The sequence below is a fragment of the Scophthalmus maximus genome, chromosome 19 (assembly GCF_022379125.1).
Source record: "Scophthalmus maximus strain ysfricsl-2021 chromosome 19, ASM2237912v1, whole genome shotgun sequence".
In the NCBI taxonomy this organism is placed as follows: Eukaryota; Metazoa; Chordata; class Actinopteri; order Pleuronectiformes; family Scophthalmidae; genus Scophthalmus; species Scophthalmus maximus.
In genome coordinates this window covers 17800796-17819224 of record NC_061533.1, presented here as the reverse complement: position 1 = coordinate 17819224, position 18429 = coordinate 17800796, and the positions used below count along the sequence as shown (strand labels likewise).

The 18429-nt window shown below is 43.6% G+C and overlaps 1 protein-coding gene across 1 annotated transcript; it reads left to right on the top strand.

The window, feature by feature from the left end:
- The first annotated feature begins 594 nt into the window (after window positions 1–594).
- rph3ab (rabphilin 3A homolog (mouse), b) lies at window positions 595–16930 on the top strand. Its single transcript, XM_035641048.2, has 18 exons — window positions 595–880; window positions 9735–9824; window positions 9945–9956; window positions 10127–10252; window positions 10404–10533; window positions 10692–10775; window positions 10887–11055; window positions 11942–12109; window positions 12235–12417; window positions 14194–14273; window positions 14420–14494; window positions 14887–14996; window positions 15134–15260; window positions 15353–15409; window positions 15527–15681; window positions 15776–15857; window positions 15979–16075; window positions 16176–16930. The coding sequence occupies exons 2-18, from the start codon at window positions 9751–9753 to the stop codon at window positions 16304–16306; spliced, it is 1860 nt and encodes a 619-aa protein (XP_035496941.1). The 5' UTR covers window positions 595–880; window positions 9735–9750; the 3' UTR covers window positions 16307–16930.
- Window positions 16931–18429: the final 1499 nt, after the last annotated feature.

Here is an 18429-nt window from a genome sequence, read left to right as displayed (position 1 = left end):
TCCTTGCTTTGGCGCAATTCATATTCAACCCGTTAGATGGCGCGATGCCTCCATAGCAAGAATCAAAGAGTGGGAAATACACTGATGTTAGAATTTTAGCGGTTGTTACGTAGGGAATAAATTGCCGCTCCAAAACATTACATTAATCCAGGCCATTTAATTGGAAAGAACGTGACAAATAAATGTACCATCAAGAAACATTACAGTGTGTTTATTTCTGCCAAAAATATTTGAAGGTTTATGAAGGTTCATAGTTATGTGGGATAAAGAGAAACACACATTAAAAAGCAAGACGACTCTTTGGACAGGGCTGGAATAGTAACTCAGCTCTACAAGAAACCTATGCCTGTTCACATGGCAATACAACTTTCCGCAGCAATGTATCTTGTTGTAATATCACAGTAGCCTAATAAATCACCACAGTCAACACATCTCGTTAAACTGACAGTAATTTGTGACAGGTACAGTGACTCCATGGATAATGAGACTAATGTTGCCTCTATGCGCTTTTACGGAGACATGTGGATCAGGTGATGACTGTCCACTTAAGCATCGCTGTTATCACTTCAGATCCAGGGGTCTCCTTCCCAGTGCACCAAGGGCTTTCCAGCCCCCACGCAGGGTTGAAGACGAGTTCCCACGCATCGTGGACGTGGAGATCCGCTGTGCCTCGAGCAACAGACTACTCCTCCAACCTTGGCAAAGAGAGAGAGGGAGAGAAAATAAAACGCGTTTTGGTGACAGGCACCATGCGCAATGACTGACTCAGTGGTCGGATCCAAGCGCAGCACAGATATTTAGTCCGCATCATTCCCTGACAGCAGCCCGAGAAAGAGGGGAGGAGATAGAGAGGGAGCGAGCGGCAGGGCTGGATTCTCAGGTACGTTTCCCGATTTCCTTCGAAGGATTTGCAAACATTGCATCCTCAACCTAAAATTGCCGAGAGATTACTGCGTTTGGCCAGTGACTCAGTGCTTTAGAATGTCTCATTTACAAGTGAGATGAATGCAGCATTTCATTCACAGGAGAGAGGAGCTGGAATTGATCTCTTGCGAGGGACCACATTTCGCTGCTTGTATTTATTAATTTGATGGCACATATTCGTATTAGCTCTATGGACCATTTGCATGAAAAGGGGAGATTTGTCTATGTGTGCAGTGCACACAGAATGCACGGATCTGCTGCTAATTAACCTTTTGAAAGGTATCAGTTATGCAAATGACCATTTGATTGATTCCTTTGTTTTAGGGAAAACATGTTTTTTTTTTTACTGGAATCATTGCTTTGCAGCAGAATGTCCCTGTCATCCATGCAGAGACGTTGATGGTGCTGATTACCCTCGTATTTTGAATTCTTTCTCTGATGTACTACAGCATGCTTAAGTGTTATGCCCATGTACTCAGTGTATTCATGAATGGCTGATAAATATAACTCTGCATGTTGCTGATTTTAATCCCCCTCAAGATTAATTTAAACAAGAGTGGAGGCTGGCTGCACCACTGCGAGGTGCTTCCTTGTTGCAGATCCGATATTAAAAAACAGACCTGGTAAGTCATGTGGGAGATTGTGTGGTTGCGGCCCCTGGGCGTTGCTGCAGGATTTTTAGATCGCACACTTGGGCTTGGTGTGCCTGCAGACTACAGAAGGAAAAACATCAGAGATGCCTCCAAATGTTGATCTGGGCAGGGCAGCTCCCAACTCCGGCTGTGCCACAGGACAGGTGATTCAGTCGCTTTCTTGTTGTGGCGTTTTCTCGTCCTGGACCAGTGGGTTGTAACACTTGGCCGGTCAGAGCAGTGAGTGTTGTAAACAGACTTATTGGACCTGTCCAGTTCATCGCTTCTAGTGCTTGTCAAGAAGTAGGACAGAAAAGAGAAGCTGGGAACACACCTCCCAGCTCCACCATCTCCAACTCCCCCTTATAGACCTGAAGCATGGGGATTTAAATGGGGGGAGGGGAGAAAAGGCTGAATGAACGGTGTGAGATATCTGCAGCTGCCTCCTCTCACATGAGCAACCACAATAGTGATTGGACGACACCCGTATGATTCGGGTACCTCTCTCTCTGTATTTTTTTTGCCAACCTCACATTTTTCTCTGTACTGAGGAAGGAATTTGGCAAGAGCGAAAAGAGGAACATTTTTTGTTGGGTCATATGACGTAAAACAAGGGAAAACGAGACACGGAGAGCACAAGGAAACGTGGGTGTTTAGGGAAAAGGGGGAAAAAGATGGTGGCATGAAGTAAGTGCTCTGTAGGCAAACTGCATTATTTAAAGCAGAAGAATTCAAGGCATCTACACACATAATCCCATGTGTTCAGCATGTCCTCCTCTGTAACCATTCCAACTATGAATGTTAAGAACCAACTAAGCCAGCTGCATCATTCCTGACAAAGTACAACTTGATGATCCACTGACACTTCTTGCAGTAATACCCTGAAATGTGTCACGGGTACAGTCTACGACAAATGCATTGACTGGTGGACACACACACACACACACACGCACACACACACACACACATACACATACACACACACACACACTGCGTTTAATCATTCTGATTCTCATCCTCAGAGCTTGTTGTTTCCATGGCCACAGTTGGTAACACTGTGCACGACTTATGTTCCTCTGTGCTCTTAACAATCCATACATCAAGCGTAGAACCCAAATTTAATGGCATGTTGTACTCTGAATAGCTGTTGGTTTCTGTGCTCTGCTTTTGAGCATATTCGTTGGTATTTGTTGCAGTAGAGACATTATTCTGTAATTTGTGGCCAATCCTCAGAAGAGACTAGGGAGTGGCCTTATCTTCAAGTTCTCATCCAAGCGATGGATGAGAATCGATCCACTGGCCCGTCTGAATCTGGTGATTAGATCTGCCTAAATTCTGTGACATATTGGAAGAGACAGATGTAATTAATGTGGCCTTTAAACTAAGTTACCCCGAGAGAGCATGGAGTTAAAAATCCCAAACAAAATCGGGCTGAGATCAAATCTGTGAACATCAACATATCTATAAGCAACATATCTTGCCCGTCCACCATGATTTATAGTGTCCGACACCTATATTATTATAATATAATCACTTCCATGCACATATTATAGATGTATTCATACCCTTGCCCCAGAGGTTCAGTTACGTTTGAACAAACTTTACATTTCAAGTCACAAAGCCGAGCTTCCCAACCTGTTTTTTTGTCTTTGTCTTTTTTTGTCTTTTTTTTTTTTGTTTGGCCACAGCTAATTTCTTGTGTGTTGCAGTGTTTCCAGACGAGAACAAGCTTCCATTTGCCAACGACATCCACTAAAAACCCCCAGGGGTATTGTACCTGCTAGATTGCTGCTGGGCCAAGTGGGAGGGTCAGATATCCGGCAGCTGAACGGTGCCAGATCCTCAAAGCAGAGCAACAAAGAGACAGGCTCACGGCCATCACAATGAGGGACTGATAATGAGATCTGACGGGTTCCTTCATATGTCAGGACCCATGTAGTTTATCTCAACAGACCACCAGCTGTAGGTTACCCTTTGGTTACTAGGAAAAAAAGATGCGTATTGTCCTTATAACAGACCGTTACTGAGCTGATTTAATGGCCCTGTCTGGCAGGATTTGTTTTTCCTCGAGATAAGATTGGAGGAAATTGAAGGAGCATGACTGGCCATTGCATCGGCAACCAGTTCTCAAAGTCCCACCGCGTACCTCTGGGGCATACAGAGGATGAATCACCATCAGCCTGGCAAATCTAAGACTCACTGCAGGCTCTGGCTGGAGTGCAGCTAATTGAGTGCTCCATGTCAGATAGCTCTTTACTTCTGTCGTTCCATAATAAGTTGTGGATACTAGAAGTCTTGGAATGACATCAACATTTTGGAGAAATTGTGCGTCAGCAGATCATTTTTCTGCAAAACTTTGAGAATGATTGCTGAAAAGGAGACCCACAGGATATGGGCTGCTCATTCAGTGCGCATGGTGTTGATTTAAGAATGAAAAACACTGCACCCCAAACCCCTTCAGGTCTGCTGGAGAGCACCAACTGTAATGGCAGGATAACAGCATGGTAGCCTGTTGCTCCCTGGAGGGTCTTTCCTGTTTGTTCTCCAACAATGCGGGACCTGGAGCCATGCCCACCTAGAGGATGTAGTAGTGGTGTGTATTTGAAATTCTACAACGTTCTCACATTTGAGAGGTGAAGAGTCCGCACAGATGGTTCCACAGATGGTCCCTGTTGACACCATCGTCTGAGAGAAAACATGGATAATTTGTCGACGCCACAGACCTAAAAGACCAACAAACATCCGTGCTGTTTCCCAAAATAGAGTGAGTGTATTCTCAATCTGTCTGGCCCTCTGTCTTTTTCTGTCCCAATCTGAGGCGAGTACATACACTGCGTTCTAATACCTTTAACAGTGAAAGGCAATGAGGGTGGGAGCTGTAAATAATTAAATGCTGAGTGATGCTTTTCCCCCTGCAGTGGAGGGCTTCTTGGTGCAGTGCTTTACACTCTTGCCCCGGCCCTGGCCTCAGTGTGTTGGCATCTCACAGTCCCCGATGGGGGAGGGATGGAGTTGTGCCGTTCAACTGGGAGTGGGCGGCTACTCTCTTTTTTTCTGGACCTCGTCTCCCCACTCGCCCTGCTGGTCTGGTGTGTGAGCATTCGACACCAGCAGCTGAATACTGTGAAGAGTTAGTTATTTTATAAGATCAAATGATCCTGAGATTTCGGACCAGTGTGCGCAGACGGGGCAATGTAAATTAATTATTTAACTAACTATTACGATTTCTATCTGTCAAATATGAGAAATCAATGATGCATTTTAATGATGCTTGTAATTCTGGTATGTACAGGACATAACTTAAAAAATAATGCGATGTGTGCTTGTTCAAAGTTGGCCATGCAGTGTGACGATCTAACTGCCCACACATTAATATTCATACAAAAATAATGCTAACATGCCGTCCCAGTGGCCAAGAGAATAACATGGTGAAGGCAGGACTTATAGGGACCAATATGAGCACGGATGGTGTCGTTTTCTATCGCCATTACACTGTGAAATCTACTTTAACATCATAATGACAGGTTTAAGTAAAATTTTGTCTATTTCCACTTTCTATTGGCATTAAATTCTTTATTCAATCATAAAAGCCTTGTGCTTATAAGTAAGGCATTGGTTTCTGAGTGAAAGTGTACTAGTATGTCTGAAAAGGAACTTGTGGACTAAGAGTTAACCCTGCTGTATATTTGTAATAAACAACTTGAACGCTGCCTTTCCCATGTCCAAAAGATTTTTATATAGGAATTATTCTCCTTTTTACTTCCGATTGGCTCTGTATTTACATGTGAATGAAGAAGTCATTAAAAAGAGAGAAAAATGACTTTTTTCCAGTCTTCCCTCCTCAGGCATTATGTTCTACATCACCAAAGGACTTAAGTAGAAAATATAGACCAGCCAAGACTCTCCTGGATCTCAGGCTGCGCTCTGTTTCATAATACATAAAACAATCAGAGTTACTGTCAGGCCGGCTGGTCGAGGGAGAAAAATTATAATGGAAGTAATTGCTATTTTCCTTCTCTTACAGCTGAGCTAGTTACTTGTAGCATTGTGAAAAATTGTGTATGGGTTGCAAGATTATTTTAATGGGAAAATGCAGAGTGTTAGAGCTGATGAAACATTAATGGCCACTGCAACCAGAAAAATGATGTGTATGGTTTCATCAGGATTATGAAATCATTGGTAGGGAGACTATATGCTGTGCTGATATGAATATCAATTGCGGAATCTAATCAGCATCAGCACCTTGGAAAAGGTTTTGATTAAAAGTGCTGATCTGAGTCTACAGGGACTCGGCAGTGGCCAGTGGTAGGGAATGGTGAGCGATTGAATGGTGGCTACAGCGGCGCTTTAAGTTGGCCTCCATTATACCTAAGTACGTTTTAGCCCGGGGCATCTAATTACAAATTGTGGCTCGATGAACGATAAATTAAACTAAAATGAAGTCCGGGGCCTTGCGTTCATTGATCTGTGATTCTAACCCATTTTAGAAGTGTCCCTCTTGGCGAGGGAATTGTTGCCCTAGTATTTAAGTGAAGCACCAAATTGTGCCATTACTGTGTATCTAATACATCTGCAAATAGGCCACGTAAGAGTAGCAGGGTTTTAAAAAATCAGATGAATGGCACAGTTGCTTTAAACAAAGTCACACTGACTCGTTTTACTTATGGATTGTCCCTTAACAATGCTTTTATTGTTGCTTTTAACTGTAATCGTTATTAATAAATAATCTGTCTACTTTTTTAGGATGGTTTCATTCATCACTTAGTCGATAAAATGTCAGAAGACAGTGAAAAATTACAATTTTCCAGAGCCCAAGGGGACCTCTTCCAACTGCCTGTTGAGTTTGACCAACATCCCCAAACCCACACATATTCAATATCTACTTATATAAAAACCCCAAAGAAAGTAAAAGGAGCAAATTTGTCTTTGGCCCCTTTCTATATCGACAAATCATTTTTCACATTGTTTTATGTTGATCTCAGTACAGGGCAGATGACTCTCTCCGTTCCCTCTTAAGCTCCCAGCACTGTATCCAAAATGATCCATGTTGGATCAATCCATCAATACCTTGCTGCGTTGTTGTCAACTGCTTTCCTCGGTTCTTGTTTCCACAAGCAAGGATTAAAATCTCGAAAAATTATCTACAGTATGATCTATAGTAAGGGGTCATACATCTTCTATTGAAAATCATTTAGTCATATATATCATATCGTATATACCTAGTTACTCATGCTGAACAATCAGCTGATGTATCCAAGGAGAATCCATGACTGTGTTTCTTAAAATGGATGGAAGATGTGTAGGGCAGACTCTAGGAGTTGTGTATGCATCCATCACTGAAGATGCACAGGTGCAGATTTGTATTGAACGTTCTCTCAGGCCCCTGAATAAGGACGCTGGTTTCTAAATTGATCCTCACCACCTCGGTGTCACATTTTGCACGGGAGAGATCCTGCTTGGTGGATGACTTACGATGATCATGACTTGTCTTGAGTCGACGCTCTCCCTCTGGTCTCTCCTGTTGTCATCTCATGATCACGTGATCTGTCACTAGTCGTACCTGGTGGGTTTGTGGACACTGTTGTGTGGTTGCTTGCACAGTTTCCTGGGCGCCACCCTTTGTTGAGTGACACCTCACTTCATGACATTTTGGGGGGGGGGGATGACCACCACCACCTGACTGAATCATCTTCCTTGGGAGTAAACGTATGAGTATTGCACCACAGATGACGCAGATTAGCTGCATTTATAACCTCAATGGCAGAGGATCACAGTGGTGTCAAAGCTGTAGAATCACAAGGATCTGTGTTGACGTTTTGGGCAAGATAGTCCATTTTAATTGACCTTATGTACATTTTTGGATATGTACACTTAAAAGCCTTTGAGATGTTAACCCTCTCTGACTGAACAAATAATGAAACTACGCAGAACATCAAAGCCTGACTGCTCTTTATGAGAAAAGTGTGGATCTGATCCTCCAGAGTCTTCCTCCTGAATGCTAATTGGATCCCCACCTCAGCAAAGAGTGCTCGTAAGTGATGCAGTCGCATTTATCCCCAGCACCGGAGAGCTCTGACTCGTCTGAGTCAGTGATTACCAAGCCCAAGTCTGGATAACCCCCTCCCATCTGTCTCTCCCCATCCAGGACAATCACGCTAGACTAAAGTGGGATAATTCATTTTGCCAAGTGAAAGCGGGCCGTGCTCGAGAGCCTCGGTGTCTACAATATACACTTCACAGTCAGATGTGATGTCGTCAGATTGCGGCTGAAAAGTGTGTGTGGGGGGGGGGGGAGACATATTCTCCCTTGATGCCTGTTCCGGCTGAATGCAGCAGCAGCTTCATAGGGAAAAGCCCACACCCAGAGTGTCTATTGATAGCACCAAAAAAGTGTTGTTATTCCCTGAGTCCCGCAGGCAGTGCAGCAACAGATTAGAGCTCAAAAAGGTATGTTGCCTGATGTTACGCAGCATAATACGAGCAGCTGACTGAGGGAGACAGCGGCGCACCCCCCTTCCCTTTTCACTCCGTCTTTCACTTTCACTGAGGTTCTCTGGTGCAAAGATTTACTGCCGTGAAAAGCCGTAGACAAATGAAAATATATTGATTTTCCTTTTAGCGTAATCAGTATGCATTCCTCACTGTATCTCTCCCACTCTCTCCAACACTGTACCTACACTTTTCTCACCCTACACCAGCACAATTCTCAATATTTGAGGCTCCCAAGAAGCCTTTGTTCGCCTTGTTGCTCCTTTCCGGAGCCAGCTGATCTTCTCCGACTGCTGGTGTTTACCCTCAGGACACTACTGTATTTTTATGCCTGAATGGTGTATTGTCTGAAAGCTCAGTTGTACAGAGACACACACACACACACACACGCGAACACACTCTTTCTCAGCAGACTTCAGTGATGTCTGTTGACATCTTTGTGCCATCTTTTCCTTGTCACTCTGAGATTAAATTACTTTGCTGCTGTATCATATGGATAAGGGCTCTGAGAACCTTCAAATAGCTGACAACTCACTGTTTCCCACTGTAATCATTAGCGCTGCTGGGATGTGCTGTCGGCCCGTTTGTGCACAAACGACTGCAAGAGCTTATCTCCTGTCATCGAGTGTGTTAAATACGCGGATAACACGGCCTTTCTGTAGACTGCTCGGCGACAGTGACTCTCTTCGAGACGACAAACAATCCAGTCTCTCGATTTCACCACATCGTATGACAGTTACAGATCTCAAACGCAGCCTCCCCATGACACACAACCACACACCCACATCGCTCCGCTTCAACCGACCTACTATGAACAATCGGAAAACATCCCTGTCGATAAAAGCTCACCTCCTTTTCCTGAATATGATCATAAACCCCTCGTGTGGAACCATCTGTTTCTTCCAACTGGAAGCATTTCCTCACATTTTCACATACAGCTGCTAGAATAATTGTGCTCGACGACCCCAATTTGTGAAACCTTATCTCCTCAGCGCTTACGTATAGAAAGTGCCCATGAATTTAAAAGGCCTCAGACAAATCTGGTGATAAACATACAGGAGGGCTCGCTTTGGCGTCAGCGGTTGTCTTAGCAATGTTTTGCCGCGTCCATGTACTGGTCGAATATCTCTCTTGGTAAAGAATTGGATAAAACATGTTTGGCAAGAGGAGATGTTCCTGATTCGGCTGTAAAATTGGCACCAGGAAAATGTCCTTACATTTCCTCTTCTCGTTGGTATTTTGTCGCTATTTCAGTTTTGGGATGTACATTTATAAGAAACAAGTAACTTCAGGGGGTAAAAGGGTGATTATTACTTTTCCGCAAGCGATAACTCATTTTTGTTTATTCTAGAGGTCGTTTGGCTCAAGATGATTACGAATTTGAGGTCATCGCACATTTAATTTAGCCTTAAATCAGTGTGGCAATTAAACGCAGTGTGTCTGGTGAGTTGCCAATTGAAGGTCAGTACCATCCACGGTGGCAGTAGAGTGAGTGCTGCATAAGCGTGTGACAAGGATAAATGATAGGTGTGCGGGAAGGTTTTGACAACGACTTCTGACTACACCTGTTAAAATAGTTCATTCCTGACCCAAATCAAGAACTCTGCATACACAGTTGGCATCTTTTCATGACATCAGTTCAAGTTTCATTGACCAGTCTGTGCTCTCTTTCTTTCTATCACCCTGCAGAGTGTGATAGTGCAGCATGACGGACACGGTGATGAGCAGCAGCTCAGATCGCTGGATGTCCAACGACCGGCAGAGGAACATGCATTCTAGGTAAGCATGACTGTCAAAACAGCTCCTTACTGTTGACTGTTTCTAATGGGGAGATCAGCGCTAAACCATGTCCTCCTTTGTTCCGCCTGCATCGCTCTGATGTTGTGGTCCGTGACACAGTGAGAAAGAGCAGTAAGTAGATCGACTCCTACTCCACCTTGCGTTTCGTGTGTTTCCGCTCTGTAACTGTGTCGTGTGTTGATTCTGCATATGCATGTTCATTTGGTTCACTGGATTGGGGATCATTTAATAAAAACCACAGAGGTAGTGTAATATCAAGTGGAGAATATGTTGACTGACAGGGGCAACTGGACCACGCAGCCAGGCCCAGGTTCCGGTCCAGACCTGACTGACGAAGAGAAAGAGATCATAAACAGCGTGATCGCCCGTGCTGAGAAAATGGAGGCCATGGAGCAGGAGAGAATTGGGTAAGAGAATATGCAAAGCGTGCAGTGGTTGCTCCGATATGTGTATATAAGAGAAAATTCCCCTGTTGAGATTGATGACCTGCACACATTTGGACCCGGGGATACTTGTGGCAGACATTTTTGAGTAAGATTTCCCCCTGTGCTGCTACAGGCGCTTGATAAACCGTCTGGACGACATGAAGAAGACAGTGTGTGGGGACGGATTATCTCGCTGTTTGGTGTGTGGGGAGCAGCTGGGCTCACCTGGGGTCAGCTCAGTAGTGTGTGAGGACTGCAAAAAGGTAGGTAATGAGTCAGGCAGGTATTACGAGACAAAAATTGACACACTCCTCTGCTGCAATGAACACAAAAGTGACATTGTGCTGTATGAGCTGTTTATTTGTAATACCATTGTAAATAGGGAGCAGTAGGGTAATCTTTATTTTCTCCTGTTGTTCAGAGCATGTGTACCAAGTGTGGTACACAGTGTAGCAGTCGGCCACGCGCTGTGTGGCTCTGCAAGATCTGCAGAGAACAGCGAGAGGTGAGAGTGCTTTACACTAGTGAACAAATAAAACGATTTAATTGTTTGTTGGACAGCCTATGAAAGATATTTATATATTTATTAATTTGATTTTTTTGTCTGTTTTCTCAGGTGTGGAAGAGGTCTGGAGCCTGGTTCTTCAAAGGTTTTCCGAAGCATTTCCTGCCATCACCCATGCCACTATCTAAAGCAAGAGAGGCCGGAGACCAGGATGCAGCAGAGCCCCAGGGGCCACCAGCTCCTGGGCCAAGGGACGCAGGGACCCAACCAAAACCTGCAGGTAGACACATTTACCCCCCTCATCTTTGGCCTGGTCTTTGTGAATCTTGACATTCAGGTGCTTATGCCCATTTTTGATTGGCCTGCAAGATTGTTGTTCCAAGCAATTGGTTTACATTACTGTATGTCTGTCGTAGGCCAGTAAGAGTCAGGGTCAGGCCCCTGCCTGTGAGCAGAAAGATTCAGGCAAGTTTACCACCTGAACTGTAAGGAGACAAACTGAATACTTTTCTCAGTTTGCTGTTAGGGTTTTAAGCTCTTTACAACATTCACCATTTTCCCAAAGTCCCATCATGCCATTCAGGTTGCATACATATATAATTTCAGACAAGTCAAAACAAACACCTCTCTAACCAACACATTTTTTGATGATTACATTTTTTTTTGAATCAGTCTCCTTAGATCTGCATCTGCACACGTCTTATTGCAGTCCCACCTCTCATTGCTCTCTTCCCAACCATCAGACCTTTTATCTGCTTCCCAAATTTGGCAGTACCGCCCACCGTTGCAGAGGATGGGGGTTGAAGAGCTCAGTGAAGCTGTAGGAAGGTGCATGCTTGTGACATGGGATGAGCATCCAGGTGGTGCTGGCATGATGGGTTCCACTGTACCATTTCACACTTTCAGCGTGATTACCTGTGCAATGTGAATGTGGATGGCGTGAGCAGACAAGCAGACTTTATAGACGCTGCATGTACAGTAGTCACAGCTTATTCTAATGTATGTAGGTTAATGCGTTTGCAACAAGAAAAGCTGCAACATCAAAAGTATGCAGAGAGAGAATTATATATTCCACTGCAGTCGGAGCCTGAAGTGGTGTGATTATGTGGCTCCCTCAAGTATAGTGTGTGTCGGTGTGTTTACTGTATTATGCTATTCATGCTTAGGCCCAGACTCCCAGGGCCGTGCTGGTTACCCACCTGTGGCCCCTAAACCATCAGTGCACATGGCTACAGGCGGGGCTGGCCCTCAAGAGGCGGGGCAGGGCAGCCCAGTGGTGATGAAGAAGATGGTTCCAGTTCAGAGCTCCAGACCACAGCCTGTGGCTCAGCAGGGTGAGGCACAGATGGGACACCATCCCTTGCTCGTGTACTTGGAAACAGTCCCAGAGATTATCAAAACATTGCAGCCACCAGTGGTCTCATTTCCTGCAGTCTCACCTGACTGAATGTGGTCGTAGGTCCAGTGGCTGGAGATGGAGGTGCGTTCTCCACCCATGCAGCTCCTCCAGACCAGAGAGCACCACCTGCAGCAAGAGAGGAGAGGAGGCAGCCCGCTGCCTACGGTTCCGCTGCCGTCCGACAGCAACCTCCCCCAGCTGAAGAGGAGGAGGAGGCCAACGACTATGACTCCGATGAAGCCAGTGAGTGATCTGCTCACTCTTCTCAGAGTGATGTGGCTGATAGTCATGTGGTTTGATTTCACTTGATGTTTGGTTTGACATTAATGATTTCTTGGATGCTTCAGTTTTTTCCTTTTTCTTTTAATGAAGAGAAACATGATATTGTCACGCAGGATACAGTGTCAGGCATAGATGTCCTTAATTTGGAAGCATTTATGTTCCCCTTAGGGATTCTGAGTCATTCTGTTTTTGATGCTTGATTCTGCCTTTTAGTCTGCTTTTAATAATTCATCTATAAATTGCCTGATAGTTCGAGCAAGCTGCAAGTATTGTTCTGGCCCCATCTATTGAGCTGGGTAGAAAATGACAAATGATGAGCACCGTATGTTGTCGAAGCATGAAAATCAATATCCAAGGAGCTAAAGCGGAGGAAGTGTGTATCAGTGAATCGCTAAATCAATAGGGATTCATAAGCTACAGTGCATTAGGAAATCATGCAGACCCCATTTCTCTTTTTTTACATTTAGTATTCTTTTTATGCCATCAATCTACACTCAAAACCCCATTATAACATAGTGTAAAAATAAAAATTTGAATTTTTTTGGGAAAATAATGAAATAAGAAAATCTAACATATATCACATAGACATGATTGATTGGGCATGGTTTGTAAAGGCACATACCAATGCATATCAGAGTGAAAACCAAGCCATGAGATCCTGTGTGGAGAAACGTCCAGAAGGACAACCAATTTTAACTGTCCTCCAAAGAGTGGCAAAGAGTATGAATACTTATGACAATGTTATATTTCCATTTTTCATTTTAATACATTTGCGACATTGTGTTTTTCACTTTGTCATTATGGGGCATTGAGGGGGGAAATATCTTTTAGGCTTAAGGCTGTGAAAAAATGAGGAAAAAGTGAAGGGGTGTAAATATATATATCCCATATCCCATTTTACTGATGAGAGTGGTCCCATGCCATTTTGATGTTCTGTGCCTGAAGCGCCAAGCGGCCTTTATTCGCTCTCTGGGGGTTGCGTGTTCATTTATTTTATTGAGATCTAGGAAAATGGAGCTGAGCAAATAATTTAAGATTCAACGGGGCTATCTGGATATAGATTCCCCTCGCGATGTATCCAGTCCCCTGTGTCGGGAGTGAAAATGGCAGAAATAGCTTTTACGGGGCTGATGGTGAGAACAGTTGCTGTGGTGTTTTTGACTGGTTTCAGTGGCAGTTATATCTTCTTCAGTTTTGTGTTGAATGTCATGCCAGAAAAAGTTAGTTTTATAAATGATTCATTTTTTTTAATAACAAATGACCTTTGATTATTTTGTCCCTCAACAGCTGTGCTAGGCAATGAAACTCCTCCAAAGAAAATGTGTGTGGGCAGCACTTAAGTTTTTTTTTTTTCTTAGCCAGAATGTCTTTTCTGAATGTCTTCCTCTGAGACTTGCTTATTTGATTTCTTTTATATCACTCACCCCTGCTTTGCAATAAACATTTTCGGCTTACAATCTGTTTACTTATGGTAAATAGAGAGCTGTAAATGTTTCATTGGGAATTTCGTGAATCCGGGGTGAAGAACTATTCCTAGAATTTATTGTTAGAATTTCCTTGTTGTCCATTCTGGACTGGTGCTTCATTCTCACTTCTATTCACGAGTTGAGTGTTTTAATTACAAGAGCATCTTCCTCTTTATATGCCCGTTGTCCCTTTTTTAATTTTTATTTATTAAGGGGCAGACTTGCTGTCTCATTGTAGTCTAATGTGATGACTGGTCTGGGTTTTTTTCAGCCACTCTGGGCTCTCTAGAGTTCAGTCTGCTCTATGAACAGGAAAGCAACAGCCTCCACTGTAGCATCCTCAAAGCAAAGGTACTGCTACTCTCCTCCCTCTGTCACGCAAAGGAACAATTACAGTCAAGTGGTTTGTGTTAAAAAGCTCCTGAATGGCACTTTAGCCTAATTGCTCTCTTCTATTCGCAATGGTGTGATGGACACCGTTCTCTGTTTTTCCTCAGGGACTGAAGCCCATGGATTCAAATGGACTGGCAGATCCTTATATCAAGCTTCATCTGCTGCCAGGGGCTAGTAAGGTAAAAGACGCACCTTTCCTACATCAAGCTTTTAACGCCGGATTGATCACCTTAATATCCTGCTCAGCAAAACGGGAAGGGTGGTGATTTTAGACCCTATTGGATGGTGAGGCATTTTACGCCAGCTCGAGTCTGACACCTTGTGGTTTAAATTAGCAAATTTCATAAAATTGACATGAGGATGATGTGTAGACATAGATCCTGAGAAAATGACGTTATTGTGAAGGTATATGATTTGTGGAATGTATTTATACTGTGCAGTAGTAGAGAATGGGGGGGGGGGGGGCAGTTCTGAGGTTCGATGGGAAGCAGAACCAAGTAGATTCTCACTGTGATAAAACAGCACAAACCACTTTCCATTTCCTTGTCCTGACCTAACCCACATCAAACAGTCTAACAAGCTGCGCACAAAGACCTTGAGGAACACCCGCAACCCTGCGTGGAATGAGACGCTCACCTACCACGGCCTGACAGATGAGGACATGCAGCGTAAGACCCTCAGGTGGATACTTTCCCTCAGACACTCACTGAGCTGCAAGCAGCGGCCCCATATTTATGTCTCGAACTTCACCTGCCCGCAGTTGACTAGTCTGAGGGTGTAACAGGTCTGTGTGTTTAAGACTCTTTTCTTTTCCTCAGGCTCTCTGTCTGTGATGAAGACAAGTTCGGGCATAATGAGTTTATCGGGGAAACCCGCGTGGCGCTGAAGAAACTCAAGATGAACCAGAAGAAAAACTTTAACGTGTGCTTGGAGAGAGTTGTGCCCGTGAGTAAAACTCAGTTACACTCAAGCAACGCTTTGTTCTCCTCGTTTCAACCTCCTGTTGACTGGCTCTAATCTCGTTCCCCCGCTCGCAGACGAAGAAAACTGCAGCAGCCGGGGGAGCCAGAGGCATCGCTCTCTACGAAGATGAGGCAATTCTTTTATTTCCAAGCATGTCTAAACGTGGCAGATTCCAACAGAAGGGTTAGATATAAATCTTATCAAGAATCCCACTGAACTATTATTTCTACACCTCTGCTCTGTCTTAGCCGGGGAAAGATGGCGGAGAGGTTGAGGAGCGTGGTCGGATTCTGATCTCCCTCATGTACAGCACCCAGCTGAACCGTCTGCTTGTGGGTGTTGTGCGCTGCGTTCACCTGGCTGCCATGGATGCCAATGGCTACTCTGACCCTTATGTCAAAATGTAGGTGAAGCAGGATGGGAAGTACATTCACACTGTGAATGTGTGACTCCTGGAATTGCATAAGCGAACTTCTATATGTGTATATGATTTGCAGATGTCTGAAGCCTGACATGGGGAAGAAGGGCAAGTGCAAAACACAAATCAAAAAGAGGACCTTGAACCCAGAGTTTAATGAGGTCTGTAAGAGTTCATGGTGGAAAAATGAAAAGAAGACCAATGAGCTTAATCACAATTCATTATTTGATCAGTGTGTTTACATTTCTTGGCAACTAACAAACTGTCTCGATCAAATGTCAGGAATTCAGCTATGATATCAAACACAGCGAACTGGCGAAGAAGTCTTTAGACGTCTCTGTGTGGGACTATGATATCGGAAAGTCCAACGACTACATCGGTAAATGCTTGATCGGCATCGCTGCTTTGATGCAATCAGAATGAAATGCTCACGTGCACCCCTGCCTTGCTTTTCACGCTTCTCTCTTTCTTCCTGACAGGCGGATGTCAGCTGGGCATCACTGCCAAAGGAGAGAGGCTGAAGCACTGGTATGAGTGTTTGAAGAACAAGGACAAGAAGATTGAGCGCTGGCACACCTTGTATAACGAGAATCACGTCGCTAGCGATTAACCACCTGCCCACCCATCCAACTACAGCATGAGCTAAAACTTATCCTCCCCACTTGGTTTGTGTTCATCTCCTGAAGCACTTTTTCTCCCATTTTGTTGCGTTTATCTATTTGTTCTCTGCCTGATCATCATACAGGAACTGCTCGCACCCATCCTCTTCCCCCGATGTAGTGTACTCTTCTTCCCTGTCCTCTTATTAACAATTACCCTTCCTGTGCTGATCCATTATCTGCCTCTCGGACAAATCGTGGCATCAGTGAATTAGAACTTTCATTCATGTAGGTGAGACGTCCGTCACTGAGCAGCTGCGTAAAGACCACCATGCCTGTCGGTGATGTTATATAGTGTGCTGAACTTGAAATATTCTTTGCTAAAGGAATAAGAGTTTGAATTGCAATGGCACAGAACAAAGAAAAGCAATATGTTTTGCTGTCAAAAAACAATTTTCAGGCTCAAAAAATGCCTCAATTGAGCATCGCGGCTGAAATTCATTCGACAGTCAGGGTATTATTTTGAATCTTTCACGTGATTTCATTCTGCTTAGTGTAAAATGTGAACTGTGTCAGCATGCCAAGCCACAGACATAAGCAAACACGCAGCTGCACCTTAAAATATTTCAACTGTGCCCACTGTCCTGAACATGTATATTTCCATGAAGAAATGTTTACATACTGATACATTGCTCAGGTTAGTATAGACATCTGATATACAGATGATGCATAAGTCCGTGGACCATGAGCTCGACGAACCTTGCATCAGTCGCTGTTTATTTGTGATTTCAAATTATAGCACACCTAGTCAAAGATTATGAGTTCTTATGTACGGTTATTGAAGCTGTGGATTTTAGGTTAGTGGGAATTATTAACTGTGATTGGAGAAACCGAAAGTAAACGAAGATGTTTATTTTTCAGATTATTTCTTAGCTGTGCTTCAAAATGGCAGGGGGAAAAAAAACTCCTGCTCCTCCTGCTATACCTCTGCTCTTCGGAAGCTTGCGGTTCCCTCTGACACCTCAGAGGTTTTCTACTGCACTGTTTACACAGTCGAGTTTCTTACAGGTTTCCCGAAAAATTAAATCTGGCTGCTCACCTTAACAAAGAGAGAAGGTGCAACAGGTTATGTCATAAGTATGTGCAGCTTTTACCTGCATGCACTGTGCCTGGGGCAATCGAGGCCCACATTCACATCAATCCTTTGCACAAAGGCACTTCGGCCCTCTGCCACATCCCAGTCACTCAAGGCTTTAGTGTGCATCTGTTCACTAATCACAGCAAACCAAGGAAAGCACACCTTACAAAGTGGAATGACCTCAATTTATACAGCGGTTTGTGAGTTGTTCCAATGTCACAATGATGAAAAAAAAAGAAAACCTATGCATGAAATGTCTTGTGCTTCAAGATATATATATATATATATATATATATATATATATATATATATATATATATAAATAAATATATATATATATATTTACTTTGTAAGAAATTAATGCTATTGTAATTCCATTAATGTTTACACCTCCTCCCCATGACATTCCTGTTAATACTTTAAATACAAGAGGACATATGCTGCATGACTATGACGACTATCGGTGTAATCAGAAGAATCTGGTCTGAAAGCCTTCACTGGATAGACTTATGATAAACTAAGTACATCGACAAAAGATCAGACTTAATCCAACTCTATCAGTAGCAGACTTAAAAGATGAATCTCACTGTTTGAACGAGACTTTCTGTGCATACACATTCAAAAATATCTCCAGTGTCTTTGTTTCCTCCGTACAGCCGCTCTGCCCCCCTGTGGCAGGGATGGAAACAACCAACCGTAGCATCACACAGATGTTCTCCTCCAGCCGCAGTGATCACAACATGATGATCGACAAATGATAATCCGTCTTTCATTTTGTTTAGATTTTTTTTGTTGTTGAACAGGCTTCTCTCCGAGCTAAACCTATAGCTGTCTTCTACATGATTCTGCCAGTTTAGTGGAATGTCCTTGGTTTATCTCTGTATTTGTAAATAGATAGTGCATGCATGGGATTATGTATGTTTGCAAATAACTTTGCATGTAAAGATTTTGCAGAGAGTTTACACAGATCAATAAAATCTAAAGGAAAAAAAACGA